At 48.3% G+C, this 22226-nt stretch overlaps 1 protein-coding gene across 1 annotated transcript; it reads left to right on the top strand.

The window, feature by feature from the left end:
* The first annotated feature begins 1245 nt into the window (after window positions 1–1245).
* On the top strand, window positions 1246–21551 carry PIDD1 (p53-induced death domain protein 1). The gene is made up of 16 exons (XM_074582456.1): window positions 1246–1304; window positions 3014–3385; window positions 5159–5572; window positions 6285–6488; window positions 7359–7413; window positions 7618–7819; window positions 8897–9025; window positions 11603–11782; window positions 12429–12576; window positions 13628–13763; window positions 13995–14145; window positions 15614–15737; window positions 16916–17034; window positions 17461–17568; window positions 18529–18734; window positions 19503–21551. Exons 2-16 carry the CDS (start codon window positions 3121–3123, stop codon window positions 19738–19740), a joined length of 2679 nt encoding a protein of 892 aa, XP_074438557.1. The 5' UTR covers window positions 1246–1304; window positions 3014–3120; the 3' UTR covers window positions 19741–21551.
* Window positions 21552–22226: the final 675 nt, after the last annotated feature.

Here is a 22226-nt window from a genome sequence, read left to right as displayed (position 1 = left end):
GCAGAGCGGGGCGGCTGGGCGCCGGCTCAGCACGGGACCGCGGCTACTAATTTTACGCCTGCAGGGCTTTTCTTTTGCCCCTCAAAGGCAGGGCACAGCGGTCTGGGCGACGCCGGTCTGGCCTGGCCTCCCGGGAAGTGCAGGCCCCTCCGCTGAGGAAAAGCTGCCCACAGGAGGAGGCGGGCGCCCTGTACTTTTCCGGGGGGGCCGGGAGCGAGAAACACAGTGGGAAGGGCTCGCCGTGGGATTGCGAGTTACTGCCCAGGCTTGGTTCGCTTGATTTCTTCCTGGATTAAGGAAATGAATAAAAGTGAAAAGTTAATGTGCCAAAATCCACTGGACCTGAATAAAGCTGAACCGCTGCGGCAGCAGGGCTGTGAGGAGGCTTTGGCTATCCCTGCCTTGCTGCCCTGGAGGTCCCCCCGCCACGCGGGTGTGAGCGCTCCCCGCTTCTCTGGTACTTCTGGTGCTCCCAGTTTTATAACTGAGGAAGCTCTTCAGCGAAGCAGTCAGTGGTTAGCGTTTACCCCCTGTGGGAAGAGAAGTTTGCAGCTTGTGTTCAGCTTTGAGCAAGGGGCTCTTTTCCCAGGGCATTAACCCAGCAGCACTGATGTATCACAGCATCGAGGCACCAGGCGGAAACTGATAGAAAAACCCATCTTTGCCCCTCTGAGAGACATGGGGAGCAGGACAAACGCAGCAGGTCCTCGCCAGGATGCGGTGTTAGACCAAATGGCATCCCTCGCTGCGGGACAGCCAGCTGAAGGCAGGCGCCTTCCCGGAGGGCAACAACAGGGCAGACAAGGCCCAGCCATGGCAGAGCCCCATGGCTCTGGGCAGACCGAGGGCTGGCTCTGCAGCACCCAGCCCTGTGCCCTGCCAAGCTCGCAGCCCCAGCTCGCGCTACGTTTCTCTCCCTGAATTCACAATGAATGAGCACAGCCCCAGGAGCTGCCCGTGCCTCCCGTTGCCTGCAGGCTGAGCTCATGTTTGAGCCCAGGGGAGCCGCGGCGGGACCACCAGCTGGGCTGCCGAGGCAGTGGCGGTGTTAGGAAAATCTCATTTGGTGACATTTTCGTGACAGCAGGATGCCTGGGCCTGGTTCCCCACAGCCTCCTGCCCCTTGTCCCGCTGCATCTGGCACCTCCTCCGGCTCGTCCCGCCCCGGCAGTGCTGCTCGCCTGCAAACTTTGCAGGAAGTGCCTGAGCTGAGCCAAGCTGTGCCGGGCTGAGCCGAGCCAAACCGCGCACGGCCGGCCTTTCGGGACCTGGGTTTTGTGTGCCAGAGACCGGGTGCAGAGGGGGTGAGAAAAGCGTTGCTCTGGCCTGGCTGCTCGGCTGTAGGTCCTGCTGGGGGGATCCCTGGGGGCTGAGCCTTGGCTCCGGGGCCCTGTGGGGTGTGGGGTAATGGGGGCTTGGTGCTGCTGGAGCAAGGACAGCCCGGGGTGAGTGTTTGCGTGTGTGTGCACGTGCACACGTGCGTGTATGTGCACGTGTGCGTACCCGTGTGCCTGTGCACAAGGGTGCCTGCCTGTGTCCTGTACATGCTCCTGAGGCTGCATTTGTGGTCTCCGAGCCTCTCCCGCCTGACCAGTTCAGAGCTGCCCTCTGGTTCCTTCACCATCAATAACTTAACAAAGCTATAGCAGATGGTCTTTTTGCTTACGCATATCTGTAAGAGAGCTGTGTATGTGTTGTGTTCAGCCTTTTTGTAAGAAATACCTTTTTACTAAAGCAGTAGTTTCCATTTACCTGTTCTGCTCTTCCAGGGAGCCGGCTGTGATGCCTCCCCTCAGGCTGTGCCTTGGGAACATCAGTGCTGCCATGTCCCACAGGTTAATAGTAAAAAGCACTGCTCCTCAGGGTGTGGCTGGGGCATTAGCTTGCTTCTCCTGGCCTTGGATGTTAAAGCTGTTACAAGTTTTTTGTAGTTCTGCATCACTCATTGAAAAGAAACTTCTATTTGCCTATTCCATCCATGGCAGGGCTTAAAAAGAACTCCTGATAGTCATACCATAAACTAGTCTAATTGCCAAGCTCAGGAGGAGTTGCAAAAGATAAAGGAAGTGGAAAGGGCAGGAAATGGGGGACTTGGAAGTATGTGACTACTGGTATAAAAACCAGTGTGGTGCCTCTGCTCATCTTTGCGTTACCAGTGTGCTATGATGATAGTGGCTGATTTTGAAAGTCCTAGGTGGATGAAGGCTTCTTCACACTAAGGCGACAGAGGAATAATTGATTTGTTAATTAATACATGTCATACCTCTGCTCCTTTAGGTTTAAATCCTTCTTAGCATGCACTATATGATACTGACTTTTCCCCTTTCTCTTTGTTTGTGGAGGGTGCTGTGAGGGGAGGAAACAAGGACTAGCTGGTAACTAGCCGGCCATGGCTTCATGCCCAGTTTGCTGCATTAGAGCATCCCTGTGGAGGCAAATCTGCAAGAGCTCCAGTCCCGCTACAGAGTCCAGTGCTCCTGTGCCACGGACACGCCTTTTCTAACCCCCCCTTGGCCCTGCCACATTTGCTCTGCTGCCCTTTGCCCATATTCATCGATGCTCACTTTTATCCCGTTGGCACCCGGTTTCACAACTGGGTTCGATGAAGACTCATCGCAGCCTGCGAGCAGCCTCTGGGCTCTGCTCCTGGCTCAGCTCTCCCTGCCCCGGTTTCCACCTCCACTTGTAAAGCTTCCCATTTAGGCACTTTGAAATCCGCATAAGGCATAGGCATTTACATTTATGTCTTTTAAAGTTGATATTGCTGTTTATTCTGATGGTGGGTAATTGCTCCATTCCCTGCTGGGATGTCAGCTGCAAAAACTCAGAGGGTTTCCCTTGGAGGAGAAGCCTCCATGGCATCCATCACCCTGCATTTTTGTGCTCTCTGCCCACAGAGCTTTCAGTAACACGCGTGTAATCTCTCCTGCCTTCTTGCTGTGGTTATAAACTGTTTCCAGCCGCGCTGGGTTGGGGCAGGAGGCCTTCATCTTGCACTTATGTTCTCTTTCAGAGCCATCTTTCCTCCTCCTCCTAGTCCCGGCTGCCTCGTGGTGCTGCCGGTGCCTGCCTGCCTGGCAAGTCAGAGCATGTCCGGACCCCGTGGACGAGACACAGAAGATGGCAGAGCTGCTGGGGCTTGGGGACGAGTGCAGGGAGGGGGCTTCGGGGGCTTCTGCACTTGCTGGCTCCTGCCTTGCAGACAACAGGCTGAACCTGGATGTTTATCCTGACGGCTGCCGCCGGTTCCTTCAGCTGTTCAAGGGGCGAAGGGGAGAGGTGGTCCAGGTGGAGTTCCTCCGGCTCAGCAGCAATGATCGCCTCCTTGGCACCACGCTGGGCATCCTTCCTCATCTGAAGCACCTGAAATCCTTGGTGCTCAAAGGTAAATTCCTGGGCCAGTCAGCATTCAACTTTTCTAGGCTCAGCTATTTTTTTTATCATTCTCTCCACATCTACAGGACAAACTACCCTTGGAACTGTTTTGTTCTAGTGCCGCTTACTACAGCTTTGGCTTTTAGCCTTGCTCAGAGCTGCATGCAGATTTCAACAAGGTACGGTTTCTAGACTCTTATTTCCTTCCTTTGTTTCTACAGCTGCCTGGAGACCGGTTTTTAGAGTCTGTTTGGGTTGATGCTACAACATTTTCTGTAGCCATCCTCTAGAAGAGGAGCGTTTTTTGCACAGTTATGCAAGGAGAGGGGCATTGAAAGGTGCTGGATTTTTTGGTAAATGTTCAACCCCTCTTTTATTTTTGGGAATATAATGAGCTGTCTTTGCTGTGTTTCCATCTGAATCGATCCTAGCTTAATACTTGCTTAGTGTCAGTGAGTGTAGGTTTAGCAGAGTTCAAGACAGACCAGAAGAGGCTGTTCAACAATTTATCAAAAGTATGACTCAGGGCATGCACGTAATTTGGCAAGCTGTAATAACCTATAAATAATATAGTAGTAACCTATAAATATGAGATCATTCTTTGACTTTCTCATCTCTTTATTGTAGGAGGATCTCAATACAAACGGTATAATTTCTGTATTGACTGAATGATTTACTCTTTGGGAGGTGGAATTTTAAAAAGAAATGAGAGAAAAAAGGGGATGTTGTTGCCAGAATTCAGGGTTCTAGTTGAAAACTGAAAAGGCTGAGGTTTGTTTCTATATCTGCCACAGATTTCTCATGTGAATAATTTAATTTGTCTCTTCCCCCTTTAGTAAGGTGAGGATAATGGCAATACCTTTTATCAGGCTTGTTTTGTGAGATGTACACACACCCTGAGCATCCTGAAGTGCAATAAAATAGTTCACTAAGATTTTATTATGTACAAAGTGCAATATGTCTGTTAGTTTGATTGTTCTCATTTCTCAACATTATGCAGCATAAAAAGTATTTGGTGCCCTCTGCTGTATCCGTATACAAATAGACAACGGGAGGGAGAGTAGGAAACGATGAAGAAATGGAGAGTTTTGGAAGTTTCCTTTTGTTTGCTCGACTTAATTTCTGTGGCTGCAGTCCTTCTCCAGTTTGAGTGTCACTCAACTGGAGTAACAGTTGAGGCTGGGGTAATGGCTGGGTCCTTCCCTCTCTGCATTGTCTAGCCTACACAATACTGAACTACCTGCCTTTTTTTCCACATTTTCACTGCTTTCCTCATGTCTGCTCTCCAGCCTTGCAAGGGCAGATCTCAGTCCTCAGGGCTGTTTGTCCCTTAACAGCACAGGCACAGTTCAGAGAGCGAGGAATGTCTCCTTAGTCCATGAAGCGTTGTGCGTTGGCCACTGGTGCTGGTGGGGAAGAGGTGGGGAGGGAGAGTGGGAGGCTTGGAGGGATATGGGCCACCCTGCTGAAGGGTGGTAGATGTGTGGAGTGGCCTGGCTCTTTCTGAGCTTCAACTCCAGATGTGTTTAGCAGAGCTCTATGGTTGACTGTGGCACCTTTTGATTTCTTAACAGGTCTTCACCATTATACCCCTTTCACTGACCAGGAAACTGAGGCAAGGAGCAGAAAACCCACTTCTCTCTGAGTAGTTTGTAATCAGTGCTGCTCATTGTGATCAGTAACTCCCTGTCTTCTGTGTCTCTGTGCTAAGGAGTCTCACGTGAGGCTAGTGAGGTAACCCTGCAGCATATTGACCTCTTTCTCCACTTTCCTCCACAACCAGGTGGCCATGCCAGGGATGAGTTTGGTTCATGTCAGCATGGGTCCTTGACAAACTTGCCAACAAACATTGGGAACCTGAGGTGTCTCACCCACCTGGATCTCAGCTTCAACAATCTCTCCACCTTGCCCAGCTGCATCCTCCACCTCCCCAGCCTCCGTGTGCTCCTGGTGAGCCACAACAGCCTGGTGGCACTCCCTGAGGACTTCGGCTCTCTGAGCAAGCTGACTTTCTTCTCTGCTATGAAAAATCAGCTGAAGGACTTACCTCAGAGCATTGGGGAACTGGCAGTTCTGCAGGACCTGTATCTCTCAGAAAATGCTTTGGAATTCCTCCCTGAAGAAGTTGGGAATCTGCACAACTGCACAGAGCTGGATCTCTCCGGGAATCGCTTATCGAGCATCCCGGACTCCTTAGGTAAGTATTTCTAGGGGAAAAGAAGGACATGGGCTTGCTGAGCTTTTGATACAGTCTAGGACCCCTGAGGCCCTTGGTCTCTGTCCCCAGAGTCGTTAGCACAAACCATCTGTTACGTTAGAGTCAAATGGGATAGATATCCAGAAGAAACATGCTTGGTTCAGTCATCCCTTTTGAGCATTAATGACTCTCTGGACCACGCTTTCTGCTTCTGTGGATCATCAAAACTACTAAGATTTCAATACACTTTACAATAGCAGAGGATTTGGCCTGGCTGGTTTTGGGTAGCGCCCAGGACTGGAAACAGAAGAGTTGGGGTTTAACAGGATGCAAATCTGGGCTTGAAATGGGGCTGTCCAGCGCGGACCAGTCCACAGAACTGGGCTCTGACTTCTGCTGCCCATCTTCCTGACTCCTGCATCACTTTGTGCCTGGGGTTGTCATTGATGCTGTTACAGAAGCATCTTACATCCGTGCTCATAGCTGGGTGCTGAAAAGCAGAGGACAGAGGAGGCTGTGTTGCCTCTCAGCTAATTCCCTACGCCCCTTTATTTTGTGAGCTAAAGAGATGTTGGGCTCTTATGCTTTTCCCTTATTGTGTGTGTGTGTGTGTGTACACGTGATGAGGAGAGCGGTGGGGGGGGCTGTTAGAGCTGATGTGCAATGCAATTAACAGCATGGATGGGGGGGCACTTCTTGTTCTAACCTGCAGCCAATTTGAAGTCTCTGCGGCGACTGCATCTCCACAGCAATCTCCTGGTGACAGTCCCTGCCTCGCTTGCCAGCCTGCCCAACTTGTCCAGACTTGATCTGCAGAACAATTGCCTCCGTGCTGTCCCCCCTGAGATCCAGACCTTGCCATTTGTGCACCTCCGAGGCAATCCCTTAGGAGAAACTGAGCCATCCCCGCAGGCCGGTAATTGCAAGGGTTCTGCTGCTGTGGGTTCTGCCCAGCTGTTCCCTCACTCAGCCCAGCATGGCGAGGATGGATTTGGATTAGACAAGACAAGCAGGGGGGAATCAGATCAGTATTTATTTGTCTGGAATAATTATTAGATTGTAAGGATACAGACAGTATGATTTCTGTTTTTACAAATCCAAGCCTGGTCTGAAGGGCCCAGTGGTCCCTGGAATTGGGCTTGCTAGGAAAGGTCTTACAGTGGAAATGAAAATGGAATTCACAGGAGACAGACCAGGAGAGGCCCCTAAAGGGGTCCAGCCTTTTTAGCAGAGGTGAGCACCAGTTCTTGAACTTGCTGCATAGCCCTAAGTCTGTGGTGGCTCATGATGATAGAAGCCCAGAGGGCAATAAGAGGTCATTCTGCTGTGTAGTTACCTCCTGCTTTCTTGTGGTTCCCAGGCTGCAGAGGAGCAGGTCTTTGTCCAAGATGAAGGTGACGAATGAGCAGGAATCTGTGCAGGGTTTCCCAATGGTGCCAGTGTTCACAAGAGCAAGCGCTGATTCCTAGGGGTGGGCCCAAGCAATCAAACATGGCCCTGAGAGCTGCAGGAGTGGTAGATTAAAATATTTTCTAATTCCCCCTTTTTCTGAGTTTTCCTGGGGGAGAGTCAGCATTTCCAGTACGTCTTGGGACCTCTAGACCTCTTCCCATTCTCCTGCTGCTGCTTGATCTGAAGCCCGCTGCAGTGTGAGCAGGGTTCCGCTAGCCACTTCTGTCAGTTTAGGAATAAGTCAAAACTGAAATGCAGGTTCAGCCTTTCTTGTCTACCTGGTTTTAAGTAACCTCTGTTACCTCCTCCTATCCAAACCTTTTTGTTGCTGCAGATGAATCCAGTGCCAGAGGGCTACGAAAACTGTTCCTTGCATCAGGAGAGGACAGGTAAGCCTCTGTTATTAAGAATTTATATTACAGTGGTGTAACAAGGTCCCAAACAAGATTGGTGCATGGTTGGTATTGCATGTGTGTATAGGAGCTTATGGCCTCAGTAGGCCAGTCAAACAGAAGGTAGGAGATTCTTCTGTTGATTTTTGGAGGGCTGAAGTCATTGCATGGTGTCATACATTCATGTATTTCTTCTGGAAGCTTTTCTGTCACCTCTGAAGGCTGCAAAGTGGTTCTGGCCTGTGGCATCCATTTCTACTTTCCACCGGGGGCTGCCTCTGACCCTCTGCGGATCTACTTCCGAACCCTTGCACCAGACCCTCAGTGGGTAAAGCTGAGACACCATGATGTCCTGCTAAGTGGAGTCCTGGAGCTGCAGCCTCATGGGGTCAAATTCCAGCAGGTGAGGACACGTCCAGGCCACCTCCTGATCAATCTGCCTCTGCAGTAGCTTGTCAGAGTCTTCTGAGAGAGTCTTTTGGGACTTTTGAGACAGGTGCCTCCATAACTGCTGCTTTTAATATCTGCAGAACTGCCTTTCAAAGGAGCCCTGCCGCAAAGAATCATAGATACATAGAATGGTTAGAGTTGGAAGGGACCTTGAAGATCATCTAGTTCCAACTCCCCTGCCATAGGTAGGGACACCTCCCACTAGACCAGGCTGCTCAAAGCCCCATCCAACCTGGCCTTGAACACTTCCAGGGATGGGGCGTCCACGACTTCTCTGGGCAACCTGTTCCAGTGTCTCACCACCCTCACAGTAAAGAATTTCTTCCTAATGTCTAATCTAAATCTCCCCTCTTTCAGTTTAAAACCATTACCCCTCATCCTATCACTATGCTCCCTCATAAAGTCCCTCCCCAGCTTTCTTGCAGGCCCCCTTTAGGTACTGTAAGGCCGCTATAAAGTCTCCCTTCTCTTCTCCAGGCTGAACAACCCCAGCTGTCTCAGCCTGTCTTCATAGGAGACATAGGAGAAGTGGCAGCTTCTCTGGCACTATGCTGGTCTGGCTTCTTTGCCTTCCCCATTGTTCCTGCTTGAGCTGAGCTATAACCTTCCTCACTCACAACCCTCCTGTGCCAGAGGATAAGTGCTGTTCCAGGATTTGGCCTTAGCCTGCAACAAGAATGGTTTGCATCCTTCCCTAAAAGTCTAACTGTGTGGTTTTCGTTCAAGCTGGTGAGTACTTACACCACCAGCCCCATCATGGCTGACAGCAACTCACTTCAAAAGTTGCTTTGCCCTTTCTGCTCACAGGCTGATGAACTTTTTCTGCTGTAACACTACATAGCAGACCCAACATCTCCTGTCACCTACCTGGAGGCTGCAAGACAGAGCAGGTTCCTATCTCTGCCTCCACTCTCTTTATACAGGCTGTGCTTTGCCCTCCCCCTTCTTGTCTGCGAAGGAAGGCACAGAGCAGAGCTAGGTCTGGTTTTATCCTTTGTATTGATGTCTCACAGGAATGCTTTTTTGCCAGGAGGTGCAGATCAGGATGCCATATGCCTCCCCTCAAACCCTTCACCAGCGTGAAGTGGTAGTTCGGACCTTCAGTGGGCAGAGCTGGAGTGATCTGAGAACAAGAGTGGAGCAGAAGAGAAAATCAAAGGTAAGCAGATTGGAATGACCAGTGACATACGTTGTTCCTGTTCCCCTCTTTGGTTTTGCCCAGCCAAGAGTGAGCCCATTGGAAACATCTCATGAGCAGTGTTTTGACCAGCTGCTATAAAATGGCAGCTCCAGGTTTCCTCTCTCATGGAGGTGTGTCTCCGGAGGGTGATGCGTTGCAGCCTGCCATGCTTCATCCCTGTTCTAGTGCTTTCATCTGCTTGGCTGTTACTGGCACTTACTTTCCTGCCTTTATTGTATTATGTTATATGCCTATATGTTTTCTCTTCTATGAGAGGTGCCATGCTGGACCTTGTTCTCACCAACAAGGAGGGGCTGGTGGGGAATGTGAAACTCAGGGGTAGCCTTGGCTGCAGTGACTGTGTGATGGTGGAGCTCAAGATCTTTAGCACAGCGAGGAGGGCGCACAGAAAGCTCACTGCCCTGGACTTCAGGAGAGCAGACTTTGGCCTCTTCAAGGTTCTGCTTGGTAGAGTACTGTGGGATAAAGACCTGGAAGGAAGAGGGCCTGAGAAAGCTCTCTGATATTCAAGGACCATCTCCTCTAAGCTCAGGAATGATGCCTTCCAGCAAAGTGGAAGTTGGGCAAAAATGCCAGGAGGCCTGCATGGATGAACAAGGAGCTCCTGGAGAAACTCACTCAAAAAGGAAGCCTACAGAGGGAAGCAAGGACAGGTAGCCTGGGAGGAATACAGAGAAATTGTCCGAGCAGCCAGGGATCACGTTAGGAAAGCTAAAGCCCTGATAGAATTAAATCTGGCCAGGGAGGTCAAGGGCAACAAGAAAAACTTCTGTAAGTATGTCAATGATAAAAGGAGGACTACGGAAGATGTGGGCCCTCTCCAGAAGGAAACAGGAGACCTGGTCACCCGGGATATGGAGAAGGCTGAGATACTCAATGACTTTTTTGCCTCGGTCTTCACCAGCAAGTCTTCCTGCAGACTGGAAAAGGGGAAATCATAACCTCCATTTTTAAAAAGGGAAAAAGGAAGACCCAGGGAACTACAGGCCAGTCAGTCTCACCTCTGTGCCTGGGAAGATCACGGAGCAGATCCTTCTGGAAACTCTGCTAAAGCACATGGAAAATAAGGAGGTGAATGGTGAAAGCCAACATGGCTTCACTAAGGGCAAATTGCACCTGACAAATCTGGTGGCCTTCTACGATGGCATTACAGCACTGGTAGATAAGGGGAGAGAAACTGACATCATCTACCTGGACTTGTGCAAAGCATTTGACACTGTCATGCATGACATCCTGGTCTCTAAATTGGAGAGACACAGATTTGACAGATGGACAACTCGTTGGATAAGGATGGATGGTGGATTGGTTGGATGGCAGCACTCAAAGAGTCCAAGTGGTGACCAGTGACAAGTGGCGTTCCTCAGGGGTCAATACTGGCACTGGTGCTGTTTAACATCTTTGTCAGAGACGTGGACTGTGGGATTGAGTGCGCCCTCAGCAAGTTTGCCCATGACACCAAGCTGTGCAGAGCAGTCGACACACTGGAGGGAAGGGATGCCATCCAGAGGGACCTGGAGAGGCTTGAGAGGTGGGCCCGTGTGAACCCTGTGTGAAGTTTAACAAGGCCAAGTGCAAGGTCCTGCACCTGGGTTGGGACAATCCCAAACACAAATACAGACTGGGCAGAGAATAGATTGAGAGCAGCCCTGAGGAGAAGGACTTGAGGGTATTGGTTGATGAGAAGCTCAACATGATCCGGCAATGTGTGCTTGAAGCCCAGAAAGCCAACTGTATCCTGGGCTGCTTCAGAAGAAGCATGGCCAGCTGGTCGAGGGAGGTGATTCTGTCCCTCTTCTCCGCTCTCGTGAGACCCCACCTGGAGTACTGTGTCCAGCTTTGGGGCTCCCAACATAAGAAGGACATGGACCTGTTGAAGCAAGTCCAGAGCAGGGCCATGAAAATGATCAGGGGGCTGGAACACCTCTCCTATGAAGACAGGCTCAGAGAGTTCAGAGTTCAGAGGCACTCAGCTCAAGCTGTATTAAACCGACTCTGTGACAGAACCTAGGGTCTGAACTTTTTTCCTACTGTCGGAGGCTAAGACTGGATCCAGCCACAGCTAGGCTCATCTCTGAGAGGTTGTTTACAAAGTAAGGAGGTCCAGTCTAAACCTCGCAACTCAAGAGGGGAGGGTCCTCCCGTACTCTTCAACAGTTGTTCAGCCTGGAGAAGAGAAGGCTCTGGGGAGACCTTATAATGGCCTTCCAGTACCTGAAAGGGACCTATAGAAGAGATGAGGAGGGACTCTTTATCAGTGAGTGTAGTGATAGGACAAGGGATAATGGTTTTAAACTGAAAAAGGGCAGATTTAGATTAGATATTAGGAAGAAGTTCTTTGCTGTGAGGGTAGTGAGACACTGGAACAGGTTGCCCAGAGAAGTTGTGGATGCCGCATCCCTGGAAGTGTTCAAGGGCAGGTTGATGGGGCTTTGAGCAACCTGGTCTAGTGGGGGGTTGGAACTAGATGATCTTCAAGGTTCCTTCCAACTCTAACCATGCTATGACTCTATGATTCTTCCTTGTCTTCTGTTACAGAAGCACGTGGCTCACTGTAGTGTCCTTCACTTCTCCTGGTTCCTCGTTGTGTCTCGACTTGTGCAAAATGAATGCAAAGTGCCAACGGAGGGGACATTGCTCTTTTCCAGTGTGGATCCAAACATCAAAGTGACCTTTCCTCCTGGAGTCACTGAAGAGACTCGCAGTGTCAAGCTGCAGGTATGCACACTCTAAAAAACAAGCTTTGGTAAGCCCTAATGCAGCTGTTGTCCCATACCAAGTAGGGGAGCTGAATGTGAGATGTCCACCCTAGGGTAATTCGTGTCTGACATGGATGCTTCATGGACTGACCCATCTCAGATCACCGTCTGTCTTTTCTTCCCTGCCTGCAAAAAGGGTTGTGCTCCAAGCTGCCCTGTGTGGGAAAGGGATCTCCTCACAGCTCTGCCAGTGGTTTGTCCTGTAGGTCAGCAGGTCACTGCTGTGAAGGGAACACAAGGAGATTTTGCTTCTTGTTCCCTTGAAAAACATACTGAGCCTGGCAGAACAGCTCAGTGAGCGAGACTGGGGGGAGGGGGGATTATTTATGAAGATTTAATTTTAAAGTTACCCCACTAAAATGAATTGTTCTGTAGAGTAGCTAGATAGTGCTAAATGCTCTTGTAATACCTTGGTCTGTCCCAGCTCGCCAGGCTGACACCAGTATTATAGCAGACTTTAGACAAAGTTCACTGTGCTTCCATTTCTCACCAGGCCCTGAGCCAAGAGCAGCATTTGACTGCTTTGTGCTGGGGTAAACTGAGTGAGCGATACGGGAATTTGGGTTCCTGACTGCTTCGCTCATCGTGATGTCTTCCACGTCCAGGTGCTGCCGGTCTCTGCAGAAGAGATGGAGGAAATCACGGCCGATGCAGGGTGCAGAGCCAGTCCCCTGCTCTGCCTCTCCCAGGACTCCCTGATGGATTTTCTCAGGCCGGTGAGAATTCAGCTGCCCCTCCCGCCTGGGGTCACAGGTCAGTTTATTCCCAAAATTGGCACAGAGAAATTCCATATATGGAAAACCACAAATGGAAATCTGGGAATTTTATTTGCTCTCCTGTAACTAATAAAGCTTGCTGCTTCTCCTGCAGGAACAGCAAGGTGTGTCTGCTGAGTGAGTGAGTGGTGGTGCAGGGTTGTGGGAGATGAAGGTAATTCAGATCCAGCAGGCCAGCGCTGGGCTTCACAGACCAGCAGCACGAGCTGGGAGAATGGCCTTGGCAGATGGATTTCTCTGCCAAATTGCATGTGTATTTAGACTGCTGGGTTTGGTGTGATGGGTTGGAGGGGCACTCCTGCCAACTGAGGAGATGTTTTGTAAAAGGACTTTGATTCATGACTGGGAATAGCTTGAAGCAGATAATGAATGTGCTGCCTCCAGGGGTCTGCCTTCTCTTTTACTTCCTTGCTCATGAATCAGGTGCTTAGCCAGTGCAGTTTTAAGTGTACGATCATACACTAAGCCATCTCCCACTCTGAATACTGCTATAAACAGCCTCAGCCTTGCCAGAGATTCTTCTGTTTGCATGCTGACTACCCTTTGTCTCCTAATGCCTATTTTTTTTGACCTTTCCTTGGCTCTCTTGTGAAGAAGTAAAATCTTTTTGCGTGCAGCTTGGCCTTCATTGTAACACTACCTGGTATTTGTATGTCTGAAGTGCATCAGGATTGAAAAGTCTGTGGGATGTGTGTTTAGAAAGAGATATAACTTAATTAATAACCCTAGATAATTTGTGATGGGAATTATCTGTCAGGGACAGATGGGAATCTGTTGCTGGAAATCAACACACTATCAGTTTAAGTTTCTATATTCTGCCAGAATATCCTGGAAGCTTTGGGGTAGCCTCATCCTTTTATTGCTGCTCTTCTTTGACCAAAGTTCAGTCCCGGATGCTGAAGAGAAGGCTCAGAGTATTAATTTGGGGCTTTTAAAAAGAGGATCACCCAAAACTGTGGCTGGGTTTGTAAAGCCATGAGTAAAGGCTTCTGCTGCATATAGCATTGCTTGATCATTGTTGTCTTTAGGGCTAAATTTGGATCGGTCAAGGCTGCATCTTCTCCATAGCGACCTGGAGGGCCAAACCTGGGATGACATTACCAGTCAGGTGGTGCTGGAATTCACCCATCTTTATGCAGTGTTTGAAGTCACCCACTTCTCCTGGTAAGTGCAGGATTCGTCCTGAGGATAAGATGGGATGTTCCTCTGCCTTGCTCTTCCCACTCTCTGACCAGGGGTCATACCATTAACCCTACCTGTTCCCTTTTCCCTTTGCAAGTCAGGCCCAGCTTAGCACTTCGTCTCTACCCATCATTTTTTACCGTCTCATGGGTGTGACACTGGCTTCTTTTTCTAGGCAGGATCCTTCCTTTTTCTTAATTCCTTGTCTGCCAGGTACTGGCTGTGGTACACCACCAAGACCTACATTGGAGGCATTGCCAAGAAAGTCTATGAGCGGCTGCGTATGTACCAGGTGAACTTCATTGCTCTGCAGAGGAAGAAGGACCCCGAGCAAGTCCTGCTACAGTGTGTCCCCAAGCACAAGGTCTGACCTGGGTTGCATTGCACTGCTCCTGAGCTTCCTGGGCCTCTCTTCTAGGGTGTAAGGGCAGCAGTGCACCACATGGTCCTGTTCACTGCTTCTAAGTCATTGCTGGTGTATGCTATTACCACACTGTGGTGGTAGCGTGATACGGGCTCACTGGGAGCTGGGGAAAGAAGGAAAACTCATTCTATGCAGCGGTGGATGCCGTGCAGTGATTTCCACCCCGGCGAACCTTGAGGACAGGGCTGCTACAAAGGCCGAGCCACAGTAACTGGCCATGTGCATGCTATTAACATCCGGCAAACATGAGGCAAAAGATGTTGGCTTAAACTTCAGTCAAAGGTATTAAAGTTGTCTCACATGGGCAAAGTTGTCTGACACAGGCTAGTAGCGTGGGCAGCAGCACTGCTTTGGTTTCAGCTGGAGTGGTTAGAAATGGTACTTTTCCCAACGTTCCTTGCTGTTTACAGTTCAAGCAGTGGAACAGAACATATGAGCCCTCCTTAATCTGCTCCAATGCAACATCAGGTTAGTTTATGCCATTAGTTTGAGCTAATCTGGCTAACTTTGTACGGATGGAGATGGAAAGAAGATGGGAAGTGCTCACGCATTCTCGTCTGCTGCCTCTGCCCTGGGGATATCAGCCCTCAGCAGTGTTGCTTCAGATGTTAGCAAAGTAAGTGTGCATCTGTGTTTGTAGAGCGTGTGCTTTGACAGACAGTGCAGCTCAGTGCGGTGAGGGTTATTTTATCCGCCTTGGCAGAACTGGGCTGCGTATCCAATTCTGCATTATCCTCTGGTCTTGTTGCTCTTCTTTTTCTTTATTTGTTCTCCTGTATTGAAATGACCTGTGGGCATAAAGGTCTGTAAGGGTTCTTTATATCTTGTGTACTGGGCTAAAATTGTTTCCAAAGGAGGCAGCAATGGCACTCACAGTGAGACTGGGGTTTGGGGGTGTCTGTATTCCTGCCAGGGATGGTCATGGGGTGAGAGAGAAGGTTTGCTGTTACAAATAGGAAGAAGAATAGACACCTTAGCTCTAGGCTGATTCTTGCACTGCCTCTGAGACCCCAGGTCTGACAGTGTGATCACTGCCAAAATTAGCTTTCTGATGTCCTCAGCTGTGTGATATTGTAGCATGTGGCTTTTTGCAGAGAAAATGTCTTTTAATAGCACACTGTGAGGGGGATAAGGTAGCAAGTAAATCCCTCTCTAATTTGAAGATTACTGACCTGTTAAAAAGACAGAAACATTGCTGAAAATGCTTTTTTAATGGCAGCTTTGGGATGGCTTGTCTTTGTTAGTCCACATAGGCTTTTCTGCTTTTTACTTGGGAAGAGAAATAGGGAAACCACAAAACTCAGAGCACCACTTCCTTGTCTGTAGTCAGTGTACCTCGATAGGACATGGGTCAGGGGACAGACGTGCTTCAGACCAAACATGGGTCCTGTGTTGTCATCCTTGTCAGGTTGACCCAGTGCTGAAGAAGCTGCAGGACCGCTATCGAGGACCTGAGCCATCTGACATGGTGGAGATGTTTGAGGGAGAGCAATTTTTTGCAGCTTTCGAACGAGGCATCAGCATCGATATGGGTATGGTAATACTGGGCTCCTTTCTGCTCCTACCTCTTGTGCTGCTCTGCTCCTAGGCATGTCTCTGCTGGGGGCTGTACTCCTCCATGGCATTCCTCTCTGTCTCCAGCTTGCCCATGACTCACAGCAGCCAGCCCGTGGACATTGAGCTTGTCGTGCTCTCTGATCACCCAACTTTTGTGTCTACTTTTCCTTATTAAAATGCTGTTTGCAGGCTTTAATTTTCTCTCATGCTCTTGTAGCCTGCAGAGGGCAATAGCCGGGTTTGTTTAATTGATGAGTGATCTGCTTCTGCAGCCAGCTGTGCCCTTTTCCTGGCATCTTAGACACCACACTGGAATGGCCATGGTGATCAAATTAATGTTGCCCATTTCTGAGAGAACACGTATAAAGATATTTTTTTTGGAGAAGGTATTTCTGAAATAATCAGAGCAAAGAATTCCCCCTAATGGAGCCATTAGAAGAGAAGGAAAGAGGGATCAGGACAAAACTCAAACTAAATTTTTATGCCCCAATTTGTCTGGACCTGTTAAAGTTGCAAACTGAGCCATTTTCTGCAAAACCTGAACGTACAGCTCGGTTTCATTGGTGTAAATTAAGCGCAGCTCTATGAAGAATAATAAAATGCACTGGTCTTTCAGTGGAGTTCATGAGGCCTGAGTCTGTCCCTCTGTTCTGATTTAGGCTGGACTCTAACTTAATTTCTAGATAATTAACGTACATGAATGTTACACCTGATTATATTTTTTTCCCTTTAGCTCTATTCCTATTTCTGCACTCATTGCAGAAATGGTGAAGAGATAGGTGACCTATTTTTGTGCATTACAGGATGCTATTGCAGCTGATTCTACCCTCGAAGGGGTAGAATGGACCAAGCATGGGAGGGAAGTGCCAAGGATGGACTTGACTCCATGAATGTTTTACCCTTCCTTGCCTTCCATTCTTGAACTTGATCTCCACCTTGTGGCCATTCTCCTTTTTCACCTGTAGGACCTGCTTTCTCCACAGCCAGCTTTCCGTGTCACCCAGCGAGGAAGGGAAGTTAAAATTCTTTCAGGCATGAGTAGAAGGAGTAGATAGTAGCATGGAGACTGCTAGCGGATGATGGGCAGTTGGCCAGGCTTGAAAAGCTGCACACTTTTCTGCACGAGTTGAGTGTTTGCTGCTTCTCTGCACAGATCGCCCTGACTGCGTGGATGGACGTCTCTCGTTTATTTTTTACTCCCACTTGAAGAACATGAAGGAAATCTATGTGACTTCCCCTGTAGACAGGAAAGGCCAAGCTGTAAAAGGCCAGGTGAGCAACCAGTTACGCTGACATTTTATTTCCTCCTTCATCATCATCATTGCTTTTACAAGGCTCCTCATAATAATCTCTGAATGCTGGGCAGGACTCTTTTCCTCCCCTCTTTCCCTTGGCTTTGCATTTTAGTGACTAAACCCTGAATAAACAAGAAGAGTAGTCTGGAAGGATCACTCATCACTTAGCTCTCTGACTTAACATTCCTGCCATTAACTCTTGGGGTGTTGGCAGTGAGTCCAGCCTTTATGGCAGAACCTCAGTGCTCCTCCCAGTTGCACTTAATTGGGAGGCCATATTTATGGACTGAGGATAGGTGAGAAATGCTGAATGCATTCTTTCCCAGACAGAAGAGACATGATGCAAACAGGCTTGGCCCTGTGATTGAATCTGAGCCTCACTGCATGCTTTCTGTTTGTAAAGGTCTCTTTCTATCGAGGGGCAATCCCTGAGAGCATCCCTGAAGATGCCAGCAGGAGCAGGAAAGGACCAGACTCCCTCTGGCTCGCTACTCTGCCCATCAAATTGCCTGTGAGTTGTTTTGTCTCCTACAAGAAAATTAATCTCAATGGGGCAAGAGCACGGCCTTCCTGCTCAGCTAATTTTGTCTTCCCGCATGAGAACGGATGCAATGAATGACTTGCAAGAGGGGGGTGCTCAACCATGTTATGGTGGAGATTTCCCACTCCCCGTGAGCTCTTCTGAAAGGAGAAACATGAATAACTGGGAGTGGTCTCTATCTCTCCTGCTTGTCTTGCCTGTCAAGCACAGGCTTGTTGGATGGGTGCTCAGGGAAGGTGGATCCTATGTATGAATGAGGGATGTAGAACAGGAGGAAGCTCACTGTAATTAAGGGAAGTGTCTGTTTTGTTTATAAATTTCTCAGTCATGCAGCTGACACAGCAGGAAGAAATAAAGGTCTTGGATGAGGTAGGTAGGATGGATTTGAACACAGGCCTTGAGTATAAATATTCTGGTGTGAGCCACTGGCCTTTAAAGGCTAGGCTGTATGTCACAGTGAGAAATGCAACTTTTGCTTATGGAATTTAATTGATTTTTGAGAAGCTTAAAACAATAAATACCTTTTTGGATGAATGCTTCCCTTCAGATCATGCACCATGATCTCACATCCCTGTCTGACACATGCAACCTCAAATACAAATCTAGATGAAGTGCTCTCTTACATCTGAGGCGAGTATGCTTTGGGGAGATGGTTCATTGAAAAATGATCTGTAAAGACAGGAACGGAAAATTTCAGTGTGAGGTATGACTGTGAACACTATGATTTGGTAGTTTTCAGAGGCAGTGAGCGTTGCTGGTCATTGCCAGTGTGAGTGCTCCTTGCTTCTGACAGCCTGACTCTTCAGCCCCACAGTTTTCCTTCCTCCCCGCTAGGAGGAAGGAAACTTTGTTGTGGAGACTGAGTGGCCAGACACTGTCCTCTACAGAAACAATTTGTTCAGCATGTTCTCTCTCTTCTCTGTGACACAGCGATTGAAACCCCGCTGGGGTGAGAACCCCGGTCCCCTGAATGGCTTCTCTTTCCCTCCCTTGAACCTGGGCAACGCCGAGACTGGCTACCTGACACAGGCAAACCTGCTGAGCATTGCCAGGCGCGTGGGAGCTGACTGGCAGACCATCGGCCTGAACCTGGGCTTGACCTATCAGCAGATTGAGCGCATAGGATACAATAACAGGTAAGATAGGATACCGTGATCAACAGTGATGTATTATATCCATCTGTCTGTCTGTCTATCTGTCTGTCTGTCTGTCTGTCTGCCTATCTGTCTATCTGCAGTGTAATAGTATAAATTAATGCTCGGCTGGTTGAAAGTTTTCCCACTGGAATTGTTTCACTGGATAAGACATGGGTTAACTAATGGTTCTTCTCAAAACGTTACCTTTTTAATGGAAAAACTGACTATTTTCTCTTGCCATTATAAGACAGAGCTTTATGTTTGAAAAACAAAATTGAGAAATAACAAACCTGATGAGCTTTGTAGTTCAGATGAGTCACATTCCTTTTTTGTTCTGTCATCTGGATTCCTGGCCAGACTCCATCCCTGACAATGAGCAGTGGTCTATGGCATTAATTGTCAATATCATCTTTATTCAAAAAGAGCTTGTGGTATGTCATGGGATATGCAGTCTGACCAAAAAGCCAGAGCAGTAGGAGAGAATGAGACTTGTTATGACCAAACTACTGTTCCTGTCATGAATTTACATTCAAAAGCAGAATGCTTTAATTTGGTATTTCCATTAGGAAAACAATTTCTAGAGAGATTTTAGTGCAAGAACTGCAACTCCTGTATGATGGGTAGGAAAAAGGCAGGCCCACTGAGTGCTTTGTGTGTCTGGGTGGCTTCTTTGGGGCTCCAGTCATGGGCTAGGACTCAGGTAAGGCCTGCTTGGGTTGCCAGTCAGGAGAGTGTGTTGGTTACTTCTGTGCTTCTCCTTTTCTTCAGAGAGGACCTTGATAAGCAGATCCTGGACATGCTTTTCTCATGGGCTCAGCAAAACTCGGAGGATCCTGACTGTGTGAGCAAGTTGATTACAGCCATGAAAGAGAGTGGCCGCCAGGACATTGCTGATGAGGTTGAAACCATCATTGAGCTGGGACGGCAGAAATACAGGGAGTCCATCCGCAGAGTGGGCTTGGAGCAGGAGAGCAGCACTGAGGACTCTGCGATAGCCATGATGTAGCACCTAGCACAAAGAACTGGCTTTTTTTCTGGGGTCCCTCTGCGTATCTGGAATGACAATGTCTTGGGGCAGCTCCCACCTCAAGGGCCAGCGTCTTCCTGAGGAGCTGGATGTTGATTTACTTGCGAGCAGACTACTGAGCTCTCTTGGGTTTATGCTTACTTCTGCCAATCCCAGGCAGTTTAGAGTGCATGATTGAGCCTTTTCTGTACTTCCACTTCTTGACTTTGAGCTCTAGATTTCAGAAACATGGAGAAATTCAGAGACTGAAGTGTCTGTCAGTTGAGCAGTGGCTAAAGTAGCCTTTAATGAATTAATACTCATGTTATGTATATTTATTTATAACTTATTCCCAAAACTGTGTTCTGCTGGAAACATTGGGTGTGAGCATTTGCGTCTGTTTGTGCTCCAGTGCTTGATGGGAAAGTGGAAGTGCAGCTGTGTTATGAAGGTCTGTGGTGGGTTTGGGACTGTTCAGCTATTTATGTTAATGATGTGTTTTGCTCACATGAAAACGTGAACTGTATTCCACATGAAAATATTTTCTATTTTCTGCCAAATCTCTTCCAGTTTCCTCAAGCCCAAAACAAAACCTAAGTATTTGTGGGGAAAAGAAAAGAAACTAATTTCTAGCAAAATTGCTCTTATTTTTTGGCTTTGCTCCAAAAGTTATTTTGGAACAAATAACATTTCACATTATGCCTAAGCTGCTACACCTGTCAGGCTTTTTAGATGAGACCTACATGCTGCCAGTCTTCGACAGATTTCCAGTTTTATTTTACAAATATGTAAAAATCCATAACCCTGCTGGTCTGGGAGAGACTCTAATTTAAGTCAAAGTAAAATTTCCCTTGCAGTTTCAAAGGGATATTCCTCACATCCTCCCAGTGAAGTATGCCTGTGTAGCAGTGAAGGTGTGACCCCTCATGAAACTTGGTGAAAAGCGTGACTTAAATTTGCATTTTAAAAACTGGTCTGACCAGCTGTGAAATGGGCACTGTTGTGCATTGGCATGAACTGTGCTGAGCTAACCTCCCAGTTTTGCAGTCTGAACATCTTGTATAAGACTGGAAGTGTTTACTGCTTTTTAACTGCTCAGCCACTGGCTTCTGAGGTGCCCTTCTCTTCCTGTTCCCCATCTCAACTAATGACCCACTAATGACAGTGGGAAATTTCGTGCAAGCTTTTTGAAAGACTACTGTCATCTGTGTAAATTCAGCTCTTTCAAGACAGCTTTGGATTCAGCATATCCCAGCCTCTGAGCAATATTTAAAGGGCTGTTCTCAGTCTGAAAAATAGAAGTCTGTATAAAAATGCCAGGTTGCAACACCCAAAGTCAACCTGGAGCTGCAGGTCTGAGAAATCCTGGTGTTTTCTTCCCCCTGTGGAGAATCATCGATGGTTTCCCTGATGCTGTGTTTCACACCTGCCATCAGTACTATTGAAAGAGAGGCATAAAATAGTTCTGCCTTTTTTTTTTTTCTTTTGAGGCCATTCTAACATCTTAGGCCACAGAGTGATTAGTATCCAGTCCAGAGCACTGGACAAGGACTCGTAGACTTGAGTTGTTGCCTTGGGCCTAAGGCCTTCCTCAGATCTGATTTCTTCGGCCATGCTGCCCCTCCAGTCTCATGTTCGGCTCAAGTCAGCAGTTCTCTTTTGAATGTATGTTTTCTCTGGTAGTCTGTGTCATATGTTTTTGTCTGTAATTTTGATGTATACTGATGAGGTATTTGTTCTTTCCTCCAGTTTTGGAGAGATGCATTTGGGCATATTGCTCTCACTGGAAATAAAATAAGCACTTAACTGTTTCACAGCATGGTCTGACAATCCATTAATGCCTCAAGGTGTTAGAGCCACGTCCCTTAAACCTGCTGGCAGAAAGACACAGGTGAGCTTGTCCATGCTGCACAGAAATGGGAGAAGAGCTTGTGTTTGGGTATTCCTGGCTGCAAAGCGCAGGACAGTTAATGGCATCCCTGTAGCTTGGCTTTGCTGCAGCGGGGCTAAGCCGGGAAACACAACATTTGGGCATGGGTTTGACTAGCTGAGCATATGACTAGGGCTCAGGTGAAGCAGGTCTAGGGAGCAACAAGGCTAGTCTAGAGGGGACAGTGCATAGGCTTAGCCTGGCCTCCAGTGAAGGTGCGGGAGGCTTTTGGCTAGGCAAAGCTAGGCATAGCATCCACAGCTACGATGGGATGCATTTAGCTTTCCGTTTGTGGTGGCCAGGCAACAGCTGAGTCAGGCAATGCCAAAATAAGGGTTGGGTAGGCTGAACTCTAAGGAGGGCTCATCCAGGCTTCAGCAGAGCTACAACTTTTCCAGATAACAGATAGATTGAGCTAGAAGAGAGGGAGGCGAGTGCCAGGTGTTTACGTTACTGTACGTATGGGCTACAACCACGACAGGCGACAGGAGATACCAAACCCTAGACGGCATCATCAGTAGAAAAACTGATCAGGATTTGGGCCGATAACCTAAGG

The sequence above is a fragment of the Larus michahellis genome, chromosome 4 (genome assembly GCF_964199755.1).
Source record: "Larus michahellis chromosome 4, bLarMic1.1, whole genome shotgun sequence".
Taxonomy (NCBI): Eukaryota; Metazoa; Chordata; class Aves; order Charadriiformes; family Laridae; genus Larus; species Larus michahellis.
This window is presented reverse-complemented; position numbering and strand designations above follow the sequence as displayed.

Bases quoted from the DNA above. Each gene is read 5' to 3' on its own strand.
- PIDD1 (XM_074582456.1), top strand. From the start codon at position 3,121: ATGGCAGAGCTGCTGGGGCTTGGGGACGAGTGCAGGGAGGGGGCTTCG. The intron at 5,573-6,284 runs GTAAGTATTTCT...TCTAACCTGCAG, and splicing joins GAGCATCCCGGACTCCTTAG to CCAATTTGAAGTCTCTGCGG. The intron at 17,569-18,528 runs GTGAGTTGTTTT...TCTGTGACACAG, and splicing joins CTCTGCCCATCAAATTGCCT to CGATTGAAACCCCGCTGGGG.